We start from the raw sequence: 22,995 nt of genomic DNA, 5'->3' as shown, positions 1-22,995 counted from the left end.
GCACTTCACCTTCCAGAAGAAGATAACTTCCTTTCTATCTCCATGCTCTGTGTAAGATACTCAACTTTTGATCTGCCTAGGGCTGCAATTTTGAGCAAAGATCTATTCCATTATGACTTATTCACTAAAAATAATTTTAAAACAGTAATAACCAATAGCTACCATGTATTAATTGTCTGTGCTCAATGGTGGAGTAAACACCTTATCTCCATTTTTACAAATGAAACAGAGGCTCAGTGAAATTGAAAGACTTTCTCATAGTGACGGAGTAAGTGGAGACAAATGGAATCTTTCCTTGCCCTTCTTCAAGGGCCTGGCCTGGGTGGATTTAAGGCAAAGGACAGCCCTTCTCTCACAAGGTTACAAGCTAGATGGCAACATAACAGACAAGGAACTGTTTTCTCCTCTCACCCCTATCTACTCCTAACTGGGTAGTATACTGACCTTGTGGGCCATACTGACCCCCCTGGGGACCATAGCTCCCCATGGAGTTCTGCTGGTAGGAGCCCATGCCTGTGTGTATCTGTCCTCCGGAAGGCTGACGCGGAGATAAGGCTGAGCCAGGCTGGGGGGAACTGTACTGGGGCATCTGGGGGTTCCTCTGCATATAACCTATTTGTGGGTAGTATCCATATAGTTATTAGCTTTATACAATGCGAACAAATGCTCTCCCTCCTTATCCTGGGACTTTACCATCTACATTTTCTTTAGCAGCTACTTGCATGGAGTCTCTATCTGATTTTCTATATAGTGGTGTGTCATTTTAGGCACCTTCAGAGTGACATAAGCCATTAACCAGGGCATGCCAACTGTTTCTGCTAAATGGAGGTTTGAAAAGACAAAAAGGAATGACAAAAACCAAAATGAATGACTTAATGAGTAAAGACCAAATGTTGAGTCTTCAGCAACTGCCGACCACATGAGGCAAAATGTAAGAGGGCAACCATCAAAACAGAGATAAGTACTGAGAAATGGAGACACTAACATGGCCAAGCCCACTCTAACTTCACAATTTGCTGCTGGGTCTCAGCACAAAGAAGTAGTAAGTGTTTGGGATTATATATCTGCTAATTACCCTGATCTGATCACTATACGTTATATCTATTGAAACATCACTATGTTCCCCATAAATAAGTACAATTATCATGTCAACTTTTAAAGAATATAAAAACAATTTGCTGCAGGGATTGTCCTAAGCTTCATGGTCAAACAGCTCTCTAAAAGCTACTGCACAGGGCACTCAAATGTCTGTCCTAGCTCCCTGCCCCTCCCCAACACCCAGGCTCTCACCTCGATCTTGGGCAATGCTTGATTGGTTCATGGAAGGATGCATGATGCTGTCCGACTGGCCACTGGGTGGCCGAGGTGGCATCTGGTTGCCTGCTCCAGACAAAGAACAACATAAGAATATCATGGCTAAGCCTGGGAATTCTAGCTAGGTTGTCAATTCAGAGCTAGAAATGGCTCATGGAGAGGCCAAGTACCTCCCAGTATCACACACACAGAGATCCAGCCAACAGGTTCCAATCTCCCTTCTCCAAATGCTAAGGGGGAAACTACGCAAGCATGAGCCAGAGATGCTTTCTCTGCCAGGGGAAGACTAGGACTCCTTAATATTACTGGGGGCAGTCACCTTTCCCTCTCCCTAAAGCCCAGCACTTGAGGGTACCTGGCACTGCAGCAGGCGAGAGTGGTCCTGAGCGAGACTGAGCAACACTGGCGGGAGAGCCAACAGGGGACGGGGAGGGGCCTCGGATGCCAGGCAGGTGAGGGGAAGTATGAGGAGAAAAAGGAGACTGAGCTGGATTACTCTGCTCTCCTTGGCTGCTGGAAATCCCTGATGTGCTCACTCCAGGACTCAGAGCTCCTTCTGTCCCCATGGGGAGGTCATCTATTGAACCAGATAGATCCTAGAACATATACATAAGAACATGGATTAGTAATATTAGGCAGAAAGATTCTACTATCAATAATCCTACTACTTGCTTAGCATTTTCCTTAAATAATCAAGAGCAAATACATCACACACGTTCTTTACTCATGATACTATTTTTATTTTAAAAAAAAAAAAAAAAAAATTTTTTTTTTTTTTTTTTTTGAGACAGAGTTTCGCTCTTGTTGCCCAGGCTGGAGTGCAATGGTGCGTCTCAGCTCATCGCAACCTCCGCCTCCCAGGTCCAAGTGATTTTCCTGCCTCAGCCTCCTGAGTGGCTGGGATTACAGGCATGTGCCACCACGCCCGGCTAAATTTTTTGTATTTTTAGTAGAGACGGGTTTTCTCCATGTTGGTCAGACTGGTCTCGAACTCCCGATCGCAGGAGGCCCTCCTTGGCCTCCCAAAGTGCTGAGATTATAGGCGTGAGCCACCGCACCCGGCCCTAGTCATAATACTATAATTTACATATGGCAAACTCTGTTAAGGACCAGGTGGAATATATATTAGACCTTGGTGGGCCATAAAGCCTTCTTCAAAACTATTCAACTCTGACACTATAGTGCAATAGTAGTGAGACAATATACAAACAATGGTGTGACTGAGTTTTGCTGATTCCTTTTCTATGCTTCTATCCCCTCAGAAGCAGATCTAGCACTTTCGTCTTCTTTCCCAGTCCTAACTTCTATCGTCATAAGAAAGCAACTACTTCAGTGAGGCTTTAGTTCTTTTCCAATAGCAGAACTTTACAAAATGCTGCCAGGATGGTACCAAGAGCTACAAGAGAATGTTAACAAGTTTGGGAAACATTTATAGATCCCCTCTACTTCTATTATATATTAGAATGATGATTATTATTATAGATTATCATAGCCTCCATTTGCCAAGGACTCACTCCAAGTCACCATACTTTACAACATAAGGGGTAGGAGGTAAGAAAGAGATACATTGGATGAGAAAGGCAATTTCTTAACCGCCAAGAAGGTCTGGGACTATACTCCTAACACCTGGTCTATAACAGTAATCAACAAATGTTTGCCAATTGAACAAATTCTGTTTTTTCCCAGCTTTTATGTTTTTCAGTGAGAACTTGGTATTTGTAGGCTTTGCTTGTCTTGAATTAATCAATAAAGAGTTCACTCTAGGTCAACAAACTCCAGTATTAGCAAACAGGAGCTCAATATGAAAAATATTCACCCCAGAAAATATACCCTAACTCCATCCCCTGCGCCATGTTCATTCTCTAGCTAGCAACATTACTTCAGGCTTGGAACTAACTGTAATTGAAGAAAGGATGAAAACCCTGATACTTAAATGGTAAACAAAAGAGTTCTCTTAAACACACTGGGTCACATGCAGTGGCTCCTTTTGGAAGGCTGAGGCAGGCAGATCACTTGAGCCCAGGAGTTCGAGACCAGCCTGGGCAACACGGCAAAACCCTGTCTCTGCTAAAAACACCCCCAAAAATAAGCCAGGTGTCGTGGTGTACCGCGGTAGTCCCAGCTACTTGGGAGGCTGAGGTGGGATAATCTCTTAAGCCAGTGAGGAGGAGGCTATAGGGAGCCAAGATTGTACCACTGCACTCCAGCATAGGTAACAGAGCAAAACACCGTCTCGAAGACAAACAAAAACAAAACTGAAAACACCACACATCTCGAGGAGGAGGAGATCCAAGTTGGTTTGAGTCTATTCCTGCTCCAATAAACGAGCTCACCCTGGAAAGATCGGCTGAAAGTGACTTTGACACTAAGATCAGACAGTTAACACTGGAGGTCAGAGAGTACCTTTTAGGCTCTCCTTCAAGTATCCAAGCTGGGTGGACCTTCCACAAACCACTTGGTACCTCACTAGGCTGGGAGCATTTCTGCTGAGCTCTTGGAGACAAAGTTTGCTCTGAAGGCAGGTAGATAGGTATGCATTTGTGCCTGTGTCCAGCTTTCCATGTTAGTTGAGAAGTCAGAAAATGCTAGCTTTCTTTTTTGTTAAGAAGTAGGCCAGGCATACCACAGCATACTTTAAAAATGCAATGAGAATTAGTTCCACCACAGAACGATTTCAAGAGGTCAACCACGAGGTAACAGCAAAGGACATCTTCCTTTCTTGAAGGACTAAAGTACCTGGAGCTATGAAGAGCCCCACGTTAGTCCCAAGAGAGAGGGACTCCATCCTTGGTTCTTCTTTTTTTTTTTTTGAGACAGGGTCTCACTCTGTTACCCCAGGCTGGAGTACACTGGCACGATGCCAGCTCCCTACAGCCTCAACCTGCCTAGCTCAAGTGATCCTCTTACCTCCACCTCCCGAGTAGTTGGGACTACAGGCATGCGCCACCACATATGGCTCTGTGTGTGTGTATATAGGCATGCGCCACCGTGTGTGTGTGTGTGTGTGTGTGTGTAGAAGAGATTCTGCCATGTTGCCCAGGGTGGTCCCAAATTCTTGGGCTCAATCCTCCCACACTGGCCTCCCAAATTGCTGATATGATAGGCATGAGTCACCGTGCCCAGCCCCATCCCTGTTTTGATGCCTAAGTTACACCACAGACATCTAGCCTCTGAACCAAGAACAAACTAAAAGAGGCAACAAGATGACAAGGAGAGCCACTGTAAGTAGAAAGGGCCTCAAAAAGCACTCATTAGGCCCTACAGTCTACAGCAAATCCCACAGCTCAATGATCTGTTTTAGGGATCAGCAGGTTCCCTAACCTACTCCTTACTACAGTCTCCATTCCTTATCAAACTGCCAGCTTTTGGTAATAAGAACTTTCCTGCTTACAGGAAAAAGAAGTGTATTTCAGAACAGAATAGGAATCAAGGATCCATCCATCAGACGAGAACTTGGTTCAGTTCAAATCGCTTTGAAAAATTAAATGTTGGCCAGGCGCAGTAGCTCATGTCCGTAATCCCAGCACTTTAGGAGGCCGAGGTGGGCGGATCACGAGGTCAGGAATTTGAGACCAGCCTGGCCAACATGGCGAAACCCCATCTCTACTAAAAATACAAAAATTACCCGGGCATGGTGGTGGGCACCTGTAATCCCAAGTACTCAGGAGGCTGAGGCGGGGAGAATTCCTTGAACCCAGGAGGTGGAGGTTACAGTGAGCCAAGATAGCACTACTGCATTCCAGCCTAGGAGACAGACTGAGACTCCGTCTCAAAAACAAAAAAAAACAAAAAAAAAAACAAAAAAACAACAGTTTTGATCATTTTTGTCTTTAGTTATACAAGTAAAACATGAACAGTCTCATGAAAAACACATTTCAGATATTACAGGTGAAGCCAAAGTCCCCTACACCTAAGTTCCCCAAGCTGTCTTTCTGTTGCCCTCAATAGAGAAACCACTGTTCAATTTGGTGTGCATCTTTGTGCGTTTTTTTTTGTTGTTAATTTATTTTTATTTTTTATTTTTAGAGAAAGGGTCTCGGTCTGTCACCTAGGCTGGAGTGCAGTGGCATGATCTCAGCTCACTGCAACCTCCACCTCCCAGATTCAAGCGATTCTCCTGCCTCAGCCTCCTGAGTAGCTGGGATTAGAAAAATTAAATGTTTTGTTTTGATCATTTTTGTCTCTAGTTATACAAGTAAAACATAAACATTCTCATGATAAAAACATTTCAGATATTATAGGTGAAGCCAAAGTCCCCCTTGGCTGTCTTTCTGTTGCTCTCAATAGAGAAACCACTGTTCAATTTGGTGTGTATCTTCGTGGATTTTTTTTTTTTTTTTTTTTAAGAGACAGGGTCTAGGTCTGTCACCCAGGCTGGAGGGCAGTGGTAAGATCTTGGCTCACTGCAACCTCCACTTCCTGGTTCAAGTAATTCTCCTGCCTCAGCCTCCTGAGTAGCTAGGATTACAGGTTAATTTTTGTATTTTTTAGTAGAGACGGGGTTTCACCACGTTGGCCAGGCTGGTCTCGAACTCCTGACCTCCAGTGACCCGCCCACCTTGGCCTTCCAAAGTGCTGGCATTACAGGCATGAGCCACCATGCCTGGCCCCCAGCTAATTTTTAAATTTTTTTGTAGAGATGGGGCCTTGCCATGTTGCCCAGGCTTGTCTTGAACTCCTGGGCTCAAGCGATCTGCCCTTCTCAGCCTCCCAGTGTTCTAGGATTACAGGCATGAGCCACCACCACTGGCCTTGGTGTGTATCTTTGGAAGTGCTAAGAAAAAAAACCAAACAAGAAACAAAACAAAAAACCAAAACCTGGCCGGGTGCGGTGGCTCACGCCTGTAATCCCAGCACTTTGGGAGGCTGAGGTGGGCGGATCATGAGGTTAGGAGATGGAGACCATCCTGGCTAACATGGTGAAACCCCGTCTCTACTAAAAAAGACAAAAAATGAGCAGGGCGTGGTGGCGGGCGCCTGTAGTCCCAGCTACTTGGGAGGCTGAGGCAGGAGAATGGCGTGAACCCAGGAGGTGGAGGCTGCAGTGAGCCGAGGAGATCGTGCCACTGCACTCCAGCCTAGGCAACAGAGTGAGACTCCGTCTCAAAAATAAATGAATACATACATACATACATACATACACACACACACACACACACACACACACATATACATACATACAAACCCACCAACCACTCCTATCAGCTCACGGCAGGAACTGAGGAGGTCCCTTCAGCCACATTTACAATTAAAAAACCAGGCTCGCCATAGATCCACAAGGAGAATGCCCCTGCTCCACCTGAGGGATCCTAGAAGCCTAAAGAAAACCTTTGTAGCTCTTGGGGCTGGGGTCTCAGAACTCTGGAGGCATCTGTGGCTGACAAAGATGTGGCTTTCCCTTCTTCAGGAGAGCTGTCACTTTTGGTAAAGTGCCCTGAGCTTCTTGGAGAAAAAGTGCTAAATAAACCACTGTCAACAGTAGTCCCACCTGGCTGGGATGCCTGGGCATAGAAAAATACTGGGGAAGGAAGAGCATTAATCTTCTTATCTCTCTGATTTAGTTGGCTTGGGGCCAACCTCTCAAAGTGTCATTTTCATTAGATGGCAACTGGTCAGCACGGGATAGTTGGTTTCAAATAATTTTAGGAGCCAAAATGTTAGCACAGAAAGGGGAAAATCATTTACGATTAACAGCTACCATTTAAGCATCTACTACATGCCAGACACTTTGCAAAGTTACCCAATTTTCTACAATTCTTGGTTACAGATACTATTACCATTACCATTTTGGTTTTGGTTTGGGTTTTTTTGAGTCAGGGTCTGCCTGTTACCCAGGCTGGAGTACAGTGGCACAATCCTGGCTCACTGCAACCTGTCTCCTAGGTTCAAGCCATCCTCCCACCTCAGCCTCCCGAATAGCTGCGACTACAGACACCCGGTTAGTTTTTTTTGTATTTTTGTAGTGATGGAGTTTCACCATGTTTCCCAGGCTGGTCTCAAATTCCTGAGCTCAAGCAATTCTCCCACCTTGGCCTCCCAAAGTGCTGGGATCACAGGCGTGAGCCACTGTACCCAGTCACATTACCAATTTGAAGATGAGGAAGTTGATGCCGAAAAAGATTGGGCTACATGCTCAGGTCATCTGGCAAGTGGTGGAAGCCAGATTTTAAACCCAGGCCTGTTGAACCCCATAGGCCATGCTGGCTTTCTCTCTCCATTATGTTGTGACACTATATGAACTGAGGAGAAAGGTCACGCCTCTTAAGGAGACCAAGGCCCAGCTTTTGGTATTTATCAGTTGTGACCTTGGGCAAACTGGCAAGAAGCCAGGCTTCGGTTTTCTCACATATACAATCAGAGAGGGCTGGATAAATCTAAGTCTGTGACACCTCTGGCACATATGCATGAAACCCCCCTAGCACCATATGGTCAGGGTTAAACGACCAGCAGTAATATTCTGGAATGAGAGATATAACAACATACCAGCAATATAAGTTATAAGACATACCCACCAGTTCCAGTGGCTAGGCATAGTAAATATTTTTATTGGGAAATGGGAGGAAGTAGTAAGGGCAGAAGTCTCCAAAAGATGTCTTGCCCCTCTATCTACATGAACAGATATTGCTCTGAACTCCACATCCTTTTATTACACAGGACACACCTCTGCTTTCTACTCCACAAAAAGCCAGTTTTTCAGGTCTTTTGTTCCACAAAAAGCCAGACTCTGTTAAGCCAGACCTCAATGTTCGTAACAGTTCAGTTTTCTATAACACATTTATCATTAATAAAAAGTTCAATCGGGCTGGGTGCGGTGGCTCACACCTGTAATCCCAGCACTTTGGGAGGCTGAGGTGGGCGGATCACGAGGTCAGGAGATCGAGATCATCCTGGCTAACACGGTGAAACCCCATCTCTACTAAAAAATACAAAAAATTAGCTGGGCGTGGTGGCATGTGCCTGTAGTCCCAACTACTTGGCAGGCTGAGGCGGGAGAATGGCATGAACCCAGGAGATGGAGATTGCAGTGAGCCAAGATCGCGCCACCGCACTCCAGCCTGGGTGACACAGCGAGACTCTGTCTCAAAAAAAAAAAAAAAAAAAAAAAGGCCCCTATTCTCCCTGGTGGGGGATGCCCTTGGCATCTTAGGACTCTCAGGTTCTCAGTTATCCCAAAAGAGCCCACCTAACAAGCATCTTCTGAAAAGACTGTTAAAAGAACTGTAGCAATGCCCCTTTAATGGGAAGATTTCTTTTCCAGGGTTTGTTCTCCTCCAAGTATAATCCTGCTGAGAGATGGGAGGTGAGGATCAGCCCACTCAGTGCCCTACCAGTTCCAAGGAAGCAGCAGGGCCAGGAGAATTTCCTCACGTGTTTCCAATGTGTTTTGTGCATTTTATTGCTCATCTACCATGCAGATCAAAAGCGCTGGAGCAGATCCAACTATTTCACACAGAATCTCACACTCCAGGCTGGCTACAGCCCTGAAAGCCTTCATTTCTTCACTTGAAATACTGCCCAATGTTATTTTGGGATGTGACCTGATAGAGGAAGCCCACAGGGACTCCATGACGATAACTGTTCCAGCTGTGATTGGTTGCCCAGCCCTAGTGAGCGCCAGCATGAGTCTGTCAGGCTCTGCTGACAAACAGAACTCAGCAGCTAACACCTTCTCTTCACACCACAACAAAACCATGCCTGAAATCACACAGTCCATACCTTATTTTGTGGGGTAGGGGCAGTGGGGGTGCTGGTACTCTCACAGGAAGAACTGCAAGTTCTAAGATGAATTGGCTGCCCGCTGAAGAATATTTTTAAGCAGGAAGATACCAGATCAGGGTTAGAGGAGGGAAGTTTAAATTATCTCCCAATAGAGCCACATGAGGATGACATAAATTCATTTTGCCGAGCAGGTGAAATGGCAACAGGTACCAAGTATAAAGAATAGGCTCATGACAATGCTCAGATTTAGGGTTTTCCCATAAATCTGGCTAAATCCTTGGGGAATCCCAGATAGAGTTCTTGTATCCATTTAGTTGGGAAAAGCTTTTGCTGAGTTGTGCTGATACAGGCAGGTAAACTACCCATCATGAGAACCAGGTAAATCCTACACATAAGCTTGTAATAAGTGTGTGCCCTGGGAACCTTGCAACTCAGCCATCCCCATTTAAATGATAATACTTGAATGAAAAAATTCCATAATGACCAAATCTACACTAGTAATTTGTCAGTCCCCTATCCCTGCCCCACCCCTAGGCTGCTCTCATGCTGAAGAATGGGAGGAAATCCTGAAGAACACAGAAGAGACTGGGAAACATAACCCATGAAGAAAAGGAAAAGGTAGGAGAGGAGGCAACAGCCTTAAACTCTAAGGAAGAAAAACTGAGACAAAATTAATTACTTAAGGCAAATAAGTTTTTGGGAGACTTGGCTTTTCATAAAACCTTCCTCAAGCAACAATTTATTGAGGGTAGCAGAGAAGAAGAGGCTACCTCTACTGAACACTTGTACAATAAAGTTCCAGTTATAAGTTCTCTTTTTTTCTCCTTAGTCTTTGCTATAAATGTAAGAAAGATAAATTTGACCCACCCCAGACTGGTAGGGACTCCAAGAGTTACAGAATTGCTGTGACATTATTCCATGGTTTCAATCCAACAGATTAACTGCCACCTATGCCTAGAGAGCAGGCTTGCTGGTGTTAACTGAAATGCCAAGAAAGAATCAACACACAGAATAGGCTGCCTTTCACACCCGGTGGTAATTCCAGGTCAGGAGTTAAGCAGGTAAGGAAGGGGAAGAAAAGATGCAGAGGTTGACAATACCCTTTTAGTGTAAGACCAAGCCCTATGACCTACATGGACTACCTCCATGGTTTGGAACAGCAGAAACTACTCCAGGAAAGGCTCAGAAAAATCTGTTTCCTACTTGCCCCCGTCAAGTTTCCAAAAACTTGGTTTGTATCTTAGAAACCATCACATAGGATGAGATCCCCCACCAAACTCCCTCTTCTCCTTTTCTACAACAGGCTATTGTTCTGAAGATAATGATTCAGTCTTCCTGGTACCTTTTGGCCACCTGATGGGGAAGGCATAGAAGAGAAGGGTTAGACTCTTCTTGTCTCCAGAATGCTTTTCAGGGGCCCATCTCCAAGAGGAAACCCCCTATTACACATCAGAATTCATAAAGAAAGCTCTGGAGACCAAATCTCCAAATACAAAGGATGTTGGAAAAAGTTAATAAAGTTTCTTTATATCTTCCTTTTGAAAGGAAGCAGAATTGACACAAATATGTGACTATCACATATTCAACCCTAAGGTGAGTGGCTTTCATTTAATTTTCACAATCATCTTCTGATATAGGTATTACCCCCATTTTAACAAAGAAGCAAGTTCAGAAGTGACTTGCCCAAGGACAGACAACTATTAAATAAACCTGAGGTTCAAATCCATTACTTTACACTCTTTCCATAAGGTATTAATAGAAGCTTGACATGATCAAAGGCTGGCTTCCATGCTCCAAGAGAGGTAAGGCCAACAGCCTATATCACCAGACATGCTGAGTGATTAGCTACTTGACTCAACTGGCTAACCTCATGAGGCTCACTTAACTACTTTATTGAAGGAAAGACTGATACTAGATGAATCAAACTCTACAAAATCTATGATGCTATGTGTTCCCCTCTTTCCTTTTTTCTTTTTTTTTCAGACAGAGTTTCGCCCTGTCCTCCAGGCTGGAGTGCAGTGGCGCAATCTCAGCTCACCGCAACCTCCGCTTCCCAGGTTCTAGCGATTCTCCTGCCTCAGCCTCCTGAGTAGCTGGGATTACAGACCCTTGCCACCAAGCCCGGCTAATTTCTTTTTTTTTTTTTTTTTTTGAGGCGGAGTCTTGTCACAGCCGTAGGCTGAAGTGCAGTGGCTTGGGATCTCAGCTCACTGCAAACTCCGCCTCGGGTTCAGCCATTCTCCTCAGCCTCGAGTAGCTGGGACTACGAAGCCGCCACCTAGCCTGGCTAATTTTTTGTATTTTTAGTAGAGGCGGGGTTTCACCGTGTTAGCCAGGATGAAGATGCCGATCTCCTGACCTGCGTGTCTGCCACGTCACCGGCCTCCCAAAAGTGCTGGGATTACAGGCGTGAGCCGCAGCCCGGCAATTTCTGTATTTTTAGTAGAGATAGGGTTTCACCATGTTGGTCGGGTTGGTCTCGAACTCCGACCTCAGGTGATCCACCTGCCTCGGCCTCCCAAAAGTGCTGGGATTACAGGTGTGAGCCACGGTGCCCCAGCCCCTCTTTTTGTAATTACTCCTGCTATAACCTTCAGTGTTTATTTCAAATCAGCACTTTCACCGATAACCTTCGACTTAAACCTACTTTTTCTATGCTAAATTAAAGGGTACAGTACTTCTTTTCACCCCTGGGTTTTCTGTAGGGTACTTAAATGTATAAGAGGACAGAGGGCTATAGGGAGGGTGACTTTTAATGTAGGGAAACAAGCAGAAGTCCCATTAAGGTAGAAGTCCCATGAAAGTAGGAGCCTGGTCTCTGCTGGGTATTCAAACTGAATGTGTTTGAATCCTTTTATTACAAGGGCGTGGCTCACAGATTAAAAAAAAAAAAAAAAAAAAAAAAAAAATCAAGGTATTCCTGGCCTCTAGATGGCCTCCTCAAACCCTCACACTTTCCTCCTCACCCAGCACTGTAGCCACCCTTCCGAACTGCAGGATGTTTGGGTTTTTTTTAGGTACCCCACTCCCCAAGCTACAAGATGGGAAGGCTCCTTTCTAGGGGCTTTAAAAGCCAAGCAAGCTTCAACCCTCTGGCCACAGAGGTGCTCCAACAACAGGGCAAATTAACTCTCCTTTCACACACATCAGGCTGGCTGATTTCCCAACCACCAGAGTAGAGTTGGGTGGGAAGATAAATTGCTTGAAGATGCTTTATAGGTACAACAACTACAGGCTAAAATTTTTTTTTTTTTAGCCTTGGGAACTTCCAAGATGAAAACAGTTTTGTGGAGGCAGTGAGGAATCAGAAGCCTCCACGCTCCAAGAAAAGATCTGCTAGCCATTCTATTAAACCATCTACTTTGACCCAAGTCAGAGAGCTAGTTCCCTACTCTCACCCTATAGGTAGGGCCCAGAGTTCCTCTGAGGCTCCTCTAGATGCAGTTACAGGACTGATGGCACTGTGCTCTATCTCCACTAGCCTGTGGGACCAGAGCAAGATCAGGCTATTTAGTGACCAGAAAGATGCCAGACACACAAACGACAAGATGCTTGATAAATGTTGCTCAATGAATTATCTACTCAAAAGCATCCTCTTTAGACACAATCTCTATTAGTCCTCTTTCTTTCCCTTAATCTCTATTCCCCCATCCTAAACCCCTATACCTGAATGCTAAACCTCCACAAGAGACGGGCTCTTGGGTGCTGGTATCAAGAGAACCCGATTCTCCTGTTTAAAACTCAGAAGTACAACCCCAAATGGGTCTTGACAACTTGCTAAGAGCTGTTGCTAGAACTGCAGCAGTGCAGAAAAGGAGTGTCTGGAAAGGAGGCTGTCAGAGGCAGGGCTCTGTGTCACTGGAGAAATTTCAATCTAATTGTGGTAATACGAGAACGTGCTGTTCTAACCCACCTCTGCAAAATCTCTTGAGGCAGGTCTGACCCTTTGGGTGGAGGCTGAGGGCACTGCTGAGGTAAAAAGGTGGGGAGAAGAAAGACTGCTGGGCTGCTTGCATTCCTGTGGTGGGAGCCCCTGCAAACAGCGGCTGGGTCACTGCAGCAGCCATTGATTTTCCAGGGGTCGATATTCTACTCCCACAGATATGCTCAGCTGGAGGTTTAATCACATCGAGTGCTTCTGCTCAACATTTCCCCCATCGTTCCCCCCACCCCCCTGCAACAAACCAATAAAACAAACACCAAACACAATGAGAACTGGCAAAGGATAGATGAGAAGGTGCTCCTCACAGCTGTCCCCCACCCCCGGAGAAACTCTAGGCACCAGCTCAAAGGGAGTAAATGCAAGAGAGAGCCAACGCTACAAGGGGCAGTCCACAAGACACTGCAGGGACAGACCCACAGGCCCCAGAAAAAAATTTTTTTTTTTTTGAGACAAGAGTCTTGCTCTGTCACCCAGGCTGGAGTGCAGTGGTGCGATCTTGGCTCACTGCAAGCTCTGCCTCCTGGGTTCATGCCATTCTCCTCCCTCAGCCTCCCAAGTAGCTGGGACCACAGGCGCCCACCACCATGTCTGGCTAATTTTTTGTATTTTTTAAGTAGAGACGGAGTTTCACCATGTTAGCCAGGATGGTCTCGATCTCCTGACCTCGTGATCTGCCTGCCTCAGCCTCCCAAAGTGCTGGGATTACAGGCATGAGCCACCACGCCCAGCCGAGAATTTTTTTTTTTCTTTTTCTGAGACGGAGTCTCACTCTGGAGTCACCCAGGCTGGAATGCAGTGGCCAGATCTCAGCTCACTGCAAGCTCTGCCTCCCGGGTTTACGCCATTCTCCTGCCTCAGCCTCCCGAGTAGCTAGGACTACAGGTGCCCACCACCTTGCCCAGCTAGTTTTTAATATTTTTTTAGCAGAGACGGGGTTTCACCGTGTTAGCCAGGATGGTCTCGATCTCCTGACCTCGTGATCCACCCGTCTTGGCCTCCCAAAGTGTTGGGATTACAGGCTTGAGCCACCGCGCCCGGCCGGCTGAGAATTTTTTAATTCATTGCCTAACACCTTCATATAGACCCATCTAAAAACTGGGAGATTTTACATAAAAATCCAGGCATCTAACTTCTTCCAAAAGAAAAAAAAAAAAAAAAGATAATGATGATGATTCTGGAACTCCCATAAGCCACGAACTGGTTGAAACCCTGCTTTTCAGTTTGTCACAGTCTCATCAGGCCCGTATAATACCATGTTATCTGCCTGACCAGTCACCCTGCCCCCCAAAGGCTTCTCACTGTCTTACCCAGTTAGTAACCACTTTTTGGCCAAAAATGTATGAAATGTTTTGAGAGTCACTAGTTAATAGACTCAAATCTGGGAAAAAAAAAAAAGAATCTGGGTCAGAGCTGGGCCTGAGTTAGAGCAGCCAAGAGCAGTGCATATTTATGGAATAGGGCTGTTCTAATCCCAGCAGGAAAGAAGAGCACTGTAAAGCTAGAGAAGGCAAAGAAGTTAGGAACCCCCTACTTTCTCAAAGCCAAGCATTCCCTGTTAGGAAGGTTAACCAAATGGAGTTTGTTCTATTATGAAGATCATCAGCTATAATCTTAGAACTTGAGTAAAGAGGGCAGGAAAGGGGAGTGAAAGGAAAGGAACACAGAAAGCAAGCAGAGTTCTGGGTATGAGAAGTGTAACAAGGAGGGGGTGTTGCCTTAGGCTTCCACATCATCTGGCTCTCCTCTCTACAGCAAGCCTGGTTGCCCCTCAGAATTATAGCAACCAGAAAGCAAGCAAAAACAACCAGGGAAGGCAAAGTTGGCACTGTGCTGAACACGGCTTAGAACTAGGGGGCTGGATGGCCTCCTTGGTTTTATAAACTCTTAAATTTATACTTGTCAGTGATCTTCCCTACCTTAGCCTACTGGTCTATATACAAAATCCAAATATTTAGGGAGAGAAAGTGGAATAAACAGATTTGAGAGTGAGAAATGGATAGAATCTTAAACCAGAATACAACCTCAAAGGACTTTGAAAAGAACAACTCTGAACACAGGGGAGCTATAATCAAGTTCCAGAAGATAACAGGGGATAAAAATCCAAATATTCTTGATAATGGTTCCTCTGAACATTGACCTATTTTGTTTGTTTTTCAGACATGGTCTTGCTCATAGACCCAGACTGGAGTGCAGTCGTGCAAGCATAGCTCACTGCAGCCTCAAACTCCTGGGCTCAAGCAATCCTCCTGCCTTAGCCTCCCACATTGCTGGGATTACAGGTGTAAGCCACCACACCTGGCCACTGATCCCTTGTAGTTTAAATTTGTTTTCTCTCTTACCTTTCCCAAAATGTCAGGAAAAATTACTTTCACCCATCCCCATCTCAGTAAACAATATTCAATATTCTTCCCATATCAAAGCTGGCCTTAAGGGACAGGTTCACTGACTCTCAAGATTAAGCCTCCAACCCCTAGTTCGCACCTTCAACAAGGCATGGATTCTTAGCTTCTTTGGGAAAGGTCAAAAGGGAAGGAAGCTAGCAGCTTGGAGGTAAGTTCTGCCTCAAGGCAATCAGATTATGTCACAATACCAAACAATTCTATGCTGGTAACAGGCAGGGAAGATGAAACAATTTCAGGCCGTAGAGTAGGGGTTTCAGGAGACCAAGCACTGGTCCCCAGAGGGATGGCAACAGAATACATACCGATGTCATCACAGCTTTCTAGTACGTCTTAGACACGAGAAAAAAAGAATACGGCTAATTCTACACTTGACTTATCAGGTATAGTGTTTTTTTGTTTGTTTGTTTGTTTTTTGAGACGGAGTCTTGCTCTGTCACCCGCTGGAGTGCAGTGGCTCGATCTCAGCTTACTGCAACCTCCGCCTCCCGGGTTCAAGCAATTCCCCTGCTTCAGCCTCCCTAGTAGTTGCTAGTAGCTGGGACTACAGGCGTGTACCACCACACCCAGGATTTTTTTTTTTGAAACGGAGTCTTGTTCTGTAGTCGAGGCTGTGTCAGTGCAGTGGTGCAATCTCGGCTCACTGCAACCTCCACCTCCTGGGTTCAAGCAATTCTCCCTGCCTCAGCTTCCCAAGTAGCTGGGATTACAGGTGCCTGCTACCACGCCCAGCTCATTTTTGTATTATTTAGTAGAGACAGGGTTTTACCATACTGGCCAGGCTGGTCTTGAACTCCCAACCTCAGGATATTCGCCCGCCTTGGCCTCCCAAAGTGCTGGGATTACAGGTGTGAGCCACCGCGTCTATCCCACACCCAGCTAATTTTTTGCATTTTACTAGAGACAGGGTTTCACCATGTTGTCCAAGGATGGTCTCGATCTCCTCACCTCATAATCTGCCCGCCTCAGCCTCCCAAAGTGCTGGGATTACAGGCGTGAGCCAGTGCACCTGGCCAGGTATGTTAACATAGCTCCACACCTACAGGTCCTCCCCTCTGGGCCAAATTTCAAGAAACAGATTCTCACCTTGGCTTAAAGGACCCTACTGGTTTCTACAAAGATAATATTTCTAGGTGGACTTGGCTCATTTCCTGTTTGAAAGGCCCAAGTCCGCCCAAGGACAGACATGAAACAGCTGGGCAACCAAACATCTGGGAGCTGGTTTTCTGATTTTGGTTGATCTTTTTGGACAGAAAAGCACCAACAGCAAAAGAAAATGCTAGGGGGAATGGGTGAAGGTGAGCCACTGTCACTACGACAACTAGTTCATCCATGATGACTAAGGAGTATCAGGACATTCTAGTTTCTGAGAATTCTTCCTTTCAGAGTAAATGCTTCTTACATTCTTCTGGAGAACAGAACTAAATCCAAAAACTGTAATAGCATTAACTTTGCCTAGAAATCTAGAAATCTCAACATCGTATCTGTTCATAACTCCTTCCCTTTCTCCAAAGAGAATATGGAAGGCAAAGTCCATTTTCTGAATACGGCATTTTTCCTCTTCTATTTTTTTGAGATGGAATTTCGCTCGTTGACCAGACTGGAGTGCAGTGGCGCGATCTCGGCTCACCGCAACCTCCGCCTCCCAGGTTCAAGTGATTCTCCTGCCTCAGCCTCCCAAGTGGCTGGGATTATAAGCACACACCACCACGCCCGGCTAAATTTGTATTTTTAGTAGAGACGGCGTTTCTTAATGTTGGTCAGGCTGATCTCGAACTCCCGACCTCAGGTGATCTCACCACCTCAGCCTCCCAAAGTGCTGGGATTACAGGAGTGAGCCACTGCGCCCGCGGCCTTCCTTTTCTTAAAGGATCTTTTTGCTGATCTTGTATAGGAGTTGGTCCTAACAGTAAAAGCAACAGTAGAACCAGTGGACTAGAAGTCAAAGAATCCAATGTTGTCGTTTACTGAATGACCTTGGACAAGTGTCTTGCCCTTTCTGGGCCTTAGGTTCCTCATGTAAAGTGGAGGTGGGAGGGGAGACAGGAATGGGGGTGTCAATATTGTAAATATTCTGTCGTGCTGGTTCACACTGCCTCCATTCTATTCTTTCTCTAATTGTAAAGGTTAAAAAACTTAAAAATGAAATTTCCAAGAATCCCTTGGTTTTGCCTACAATTCAGCTTCTGGTAATGAGAAGCTGACTCATGAGATTAGATCAAAGCAAGCAGAGACCATATTTCTGTCTCCTTCACTTGTTTCTGCAGGAGCATTTTGGTTCCATCCTCCACTTAACTGGGTGCTGGTTCTGGCAGCAGCAGCTACTGCTTCTTGATTCCAGCTTACTGATCCTGGATCACAGGTTTAGGGATATGATTCAAGAGCAATCAATCCAATAGTAGCTCCGAGGTCAAAGTTCCCCTGGTAGGTCAAATCTAGGTTAAATCTGGGTCCAGTTTCTTGGAGGCCAAGCCTAGAGCAAGCTCCCTCACTCTTTCCAGTTGTAAGCTCAAATTCCCTATATTAAATCTCTATTAAACATAGCTAGACCTAGGGTCTAGTACAGAAATCCTCTGACTCAGTATTATCAAATGATCCCAAAAGAGAAGCTGTAAAGGAAGAGAGAAAAGATTTATTCACAAAGCGTATTTTTTTGGAGGAAATGGGCAAGAGCGGGGAGCCTGAGGACTTTAAATACATTTGTCCAGGACAACCTCCTTCACTTCTTCCCTTTTTACAACCTCACTGTACTTTCTCTCTCTCACCTTAAGCTCTGAGGGGGTGGGTGGGGGGTTTGAATTGCTCACACAGGATGGAGGGTTGAGAACGAACCCACAGTCGTGTCATACTACTGTCCCGAGGACTTCAAATCCTATTTCCACTAATAACCTTTTGGTCAGCACACGCTTTCTTTTCCATCCCCATGTTTTCTGCAGCCTGTTATTCTGCTGAGGATGGCATAACCTGTCCAACTCAATAAGTATCACCTGGGCTTCAGGGACGCTTGGGCCAGAGAGAATACCAAGTGTCTTCCTCAGTAGTAGGAAATACGTTTATAAGCTCCAGGTACAAAAGAATCAGGACATACCAGTCCCGATAGCCCTGTATACTAATAAGTGAGGACAAGTTTGGCCCAACTTAGCTTCCTATAGCAGGGCTGAGGACAAACTGAAAAACAAGGTAAAATTCAAATGGTGTGCTTAATGGGGGAGGAGGTACTTCCACCCAGTCCTCTGTAGGACTAAGTGACTCAAGAGCCATCATACTAGAGGTAAGGCTCAGTTGCTTTTCAAAGATTGAGGCTGTTCCGAAGGAAACAAAAGGTTCCAGCAAGAGGAATCTGTGTGAGACACACAGGCAGGAAGCAGAGCTGAGCCACCAGCGACTAGAATAGAAACAGGAAATGGGCCCAGGAACAAGCATACAGTAATCTGCTGCAAGCAGCAAAGGCTCAAGCAGGCAGCAGGCAGTATCGAGGCTGGAGCAGTGTGACTAAGATAGAGAAGCGGATTGGCCAGTCCAGCCCAGAGAACCAGCGTTCTAGAGAAGGGATGGCTACATGCACAGGGTACATGCTGCTCTTAGCAGTCTGGGCAGATATGACAAGAGGGGGTGGGGATTTTCTTTTCGAGACTCTGAGAGAGCACCTGGGCTATAATTCAAGAGGAGCAGGCACAGAGAGATAGATGGTCAGCTATAAAGAAAACAGGTCACCAACCTCAGAAAGACCCTGCTTCTCTGGTTACCAAAATTGCTAGTGACATTTCTGTTATCCCTTTGAAAATAAACCATCAAAAACCTAGGTAAGGACTGTGGGCCCTCTCTCCTTCTATCATGAAATGAACAAAAGGGAACAGAAACTGTGTAAGATTAAAATCCTTCAGACATTCTAATTTTCTTTTCTTTCTTTTTTTTTTTTTTTTGAGATGGAGCACTGCAACCTCTGCCTCGGGTTCAAGCGATTCTCTTGCCTCAGCCTCCCGCGTAGCTGGGACTACAGGCCCCCGCCACCACACCTGGCTATTTTCGTATTTTTAGTAGAGACAGGGTTTCGCCATGTTGGCCAGATTGGTCTTGAACTCTTGACCTCATGATCCACCCGCCTCAGCATCCCAAAGTGCTGGGATTACAGGTGTGAGCCACTGTGCCCAGCCAAACGTTCTAATTTTTAAAGCATTTATTGAGAAGATTTGTCACTCCTCTCAATAAACCTAAACAACAAAACGTTAGCTCCCAAAGCTCAGCTAGGTAGCGAGAATCTGGGGGGTATTAAACAAAGATTTACGAATATCTGCCTGTGCTGGGCACATGACAGATGTCAGATACAGTTCAAGCAGAGGTACTAGCACAAGGCTATGCCAACATGAAAATGGGGAAGAAGTCCCAGAGGGGTATTTCAGCTAGGTTTTGAAGCCAAAGTAGAGGTTTGCTGAGCATGACAGAAAGAGAGAGAAACAGATGTATATCCTAATCAAGAGGACCAGGAATTGTGAGGAGCTTAAGGTACAAATGAGTGGCTGGAGAGGAAGTTGCAGAGGTATGCTGGGGGCTGTGGATGGCTCCACTACGGGTTCTGAACTGGGTAAGCCACCGGGAGCCAGGGTCCCCAAAAACATGCACGAAACAACTGGTGGTGGTCTCCCACACTGACAAAGTCTCACTCTGTCACATAGGCTGCAGTGCAGTGGCGCGACCTTGGCTCACTGCAACCTCTGCCTCCCAGGTTCAAGCGATTCTCCTGCCTCAGCCTTCTGAGTAGCTAGAATCACAGGTGTGTGCCACCATGTCTGGCTAAATTTTTGTATTTTTAGTAGCCTCATGATCCACCCGCCTCAGCCTCCTAAAGTGCTGGGATTACAGGTGTGAGCCACCGTGTCTGGCCTACCAGCTTGATACTTCATTTGAAAATTTTATTCTCAGCTGTCAGGGTCTCTGTGCTTCTAAACCATTAGACATATGAATCACTTAGAGATCTTATTAACAGAGTTAGATCCAATAAATCTGGGATGGGGCCTGAAAATCTATATTTCTAGCAAGCTTCCAGGTGATGCTGGTGCTTCTAGACAATGGACCACACTGAGTCACAAGGATCTAACTGACTAAAGTTAGCACTGACCAGGACAGTATATTCTAAGAAGACAGAGACAGAACAAGGCTTGCTCTCATCCAACACAGGAACCAAACTCTAGTCAACGGTTCACTGTCTGAGGTGATTGCCCAGTTGGCTAGTTCCTCCAAGTAGGTCCTATATGTCTGGCTATCTTTCCTACCACCCACCCTTTCCACAACTCATCTGTGCCTCCATCATAGGGATGTCTAGGAAAACAGAAGTAAAATGGAAATCCATTGACATTCCTTCTTTTAGTTCAAGTCTAGTAAATGCTAAATGGCAAAGAGCTGAGTCTTTTGCCTAGAAATGAAGAGAGGATCAGATTGTCCATGTCTTTCCTCTACTGGGTGGGATGCTGGAGGAAATATTTCACCTGAAATATCAGAGCTAGATTCAAATCTTGATTCTGATCCTTGGTTTTTCATATGTAAAACAGGAGTGGGTATTCTGTACATTCTAATTCCTATCTTTTCAGAACAACTGATGTTGACTGTAGCTCCTTGTCTAGCCTTAATCCTGCCCTCTAAAATTTGGATTCTACAGGGACAGCATAGCTCCCTCCCATTTCCTCTTTCTAGACCAAGATCTCAGCATCTGAGAGCATTACAGAAGTAAAAACATGAATGGTAATAGCTAAGATGTTAAGTGAAATCTAAAGAATGGCTCAGAAACTCAAGGGATAATTTGATAGACATTACAAATCCTAATTCTATTCTCCACCTCCCTCCCGATATCAATAACATCCAGTCCTACCTAACCTGAGGAAATGAGTATGACCCAAATCTTCAACAACAGGCTTTAAGATAACCTTTTTTTCAGCCAAGGGTATAGTGTCCCTTAGAAATTAATCCAGTGGATGCCTTTGATTCCTTTTTCTCACAATTCCAGAAAGACGTGCCTGTTTATACCCTCCTAATATTCTGCTAGCACCTTCACCTTTCCCTCTTCCATCTGCCTTATACATATGCAGGTCTTTGGGATGAAGCGGAGGAACTGGACTGATTCAGCCAGACTCTCCTTTTTCTCAGTGCCTTTCAAGAGTGCTCTTTCCCTTTCCCTTGTTCGTTTCCTTTTCTCAAGCCCTCAGAAATCAGGCCTTTTCCTTATCTAAAAAGGATCCCAATAAAATGCTTTATGACAAATCCAACTGCCCATTTTCTTTGAAATACAAATTTGACATCTTCCCTCCTCCCTTGGCTTCCAGAAATATTACACAATCCTGGTCCTTCTCCGATCTCTCCAACTCTCTGTTGGCTGCTTCTACCTGATGGCCTCTGGCATCGTCCAGAGCTCCATCTGGCTTCTATCTCTAAACTCCACAGTTTGGGAGGCCTGTTTCATTCCATGGTTTAACTATTAACTACCACAGTTAACTCTCAAACTCGTATCCAGACTCAGGTCTTACCTAAGTTTCAGTCTCCTATCTCCAACTAGAAACTGGACATTTGTTTTCAGAAATCTTATGATATTCCACAAAATAAATATGGAATTTAACTTCTCAAAAATGAGACTCTCCCTGCCCACCAGTCAATCAAAATCTTTAAATATTCCACCCCGTAGAACCCACTTATTCTCAGTCCTATATTCTTTCCTGCATGTTCCACATGTGGGAGCAGGTGGCTATGCAAATGAGACAGAAGGAGCAGAACGCCATACCTCTTGCCAGAAGTAGTTCTACGGTTTAACTTATTCCACTGCTTTAAGACTCTCCCCTTTTCAAAGCATACTACAAACTAATGGATCATTTTGGTAAAATATTAGTTTTATCACATGATTGCATCAGTTACCTATCTGTAAGCCCAGAGATCAGATCTAAATGGCTGAAGCTCAGCAGGATCCCTGTGATCTAGCTTTCCTTCCTGTTACTTCCCACCCCAGGAAGCTGACCAGCCCCCAAGTATCTATACTTCACCTCATCCCCATTCCTGCATGGCCTCTGCTCAAGCTGGACTTTCCTTCCTTTTGTAACCACTTAAATACATCCACATCTAGCTCATACTGACTGAACTTCAACATGACTTTTTTCTTCAACTATTGAGACATAAATGGATCAGTGACTTTGCCGAACTCTGACAGCACTCATTATAACATACAGGCACATGGTCTTCTGTTTTATGTCTATTTTACTAATGAAACACAGGAGGATCCTTCAGGATAGCAACCGTATCATATTCAGAATCATGGACCCAAGAGTTCGAATGACCTCAGAAGTCATGCAAGTTCAACCCTTGTCAAATGTCTACTTGTTTTCTACATAACACCCACAGCAAAAAGTGTGCCTGGTTTTACTCCAGGGACAGGAAACTTACCTACATCCCTCCTCATCCTCCAGATCCCAAAGGAACTTACTTGTATGTCACACTTGGACTTAAATCTACAGACAACAGGTAGCCAGGTTTTAAAGCATTAATGTAACTTGGCCAGGTTTGTTTGTTTGTTTGTTTAAAGATGATCACTCTGGTGATTATGTTGAGGACAGACTTGGAAGGAAAAGGGGAAGAAAAGAAACA

At 45.1% G+C, this 22,995-nt stretch overlaps 1 protein-coding gene across 3 annotated transcripts in view; it reads right to left on the bottom strand.

The window, feature by feature from the left end:
* ARID1A (AT-rich interaction domain 1A) overlaps window positions 1–22,995 on the bottom strand; it is an 86,181-nt gene that overhangs the window by 19,109 nt on the left and 44,077 nt on the right. For 2 of the 3 annotated variants that reach the window (XM_021938090.2, XM_031665940.1), the window contains exons 5-7: window positions 1,670–1,910; window positions 1,291–1,380; window positions 445–612 (exon numbers count right to left, since the gene is read on the bottom strand). In XM_021938090.2, coding sequence (XP_021793782.2) covers window positions 445–612; window positions 1,291–1,380; window positions 1,670–1,910 — 499 coding nt within the window. The remainder of the gene's footprint in view (window positions 1–444; window positions 613–1,290; window positions 1,381–1,669; window positions 1,911–22,995) is intronic. The other variant, XM_031665941.1, reaches the window with a different exon arrangement.

Source organism: Papio anubis, chromosome 1 (assembly GCF_008728515.1).
Source record: "Papio anubis isolate 15944 chromosome 1, Panubis1.0, whole genome shotgun sequence".
Taxonomy (NCBI): Eukaryota; Metazoa; Chordata; class Mammalia; order Primates; family Cercopithecidae; genus Papio; species Papio anubis.
The sequence above is the reverse complement of the archived record's forward strand: the minus strand, read 5'-3'. Positions and strand labels throughout refer to the sequence as shown.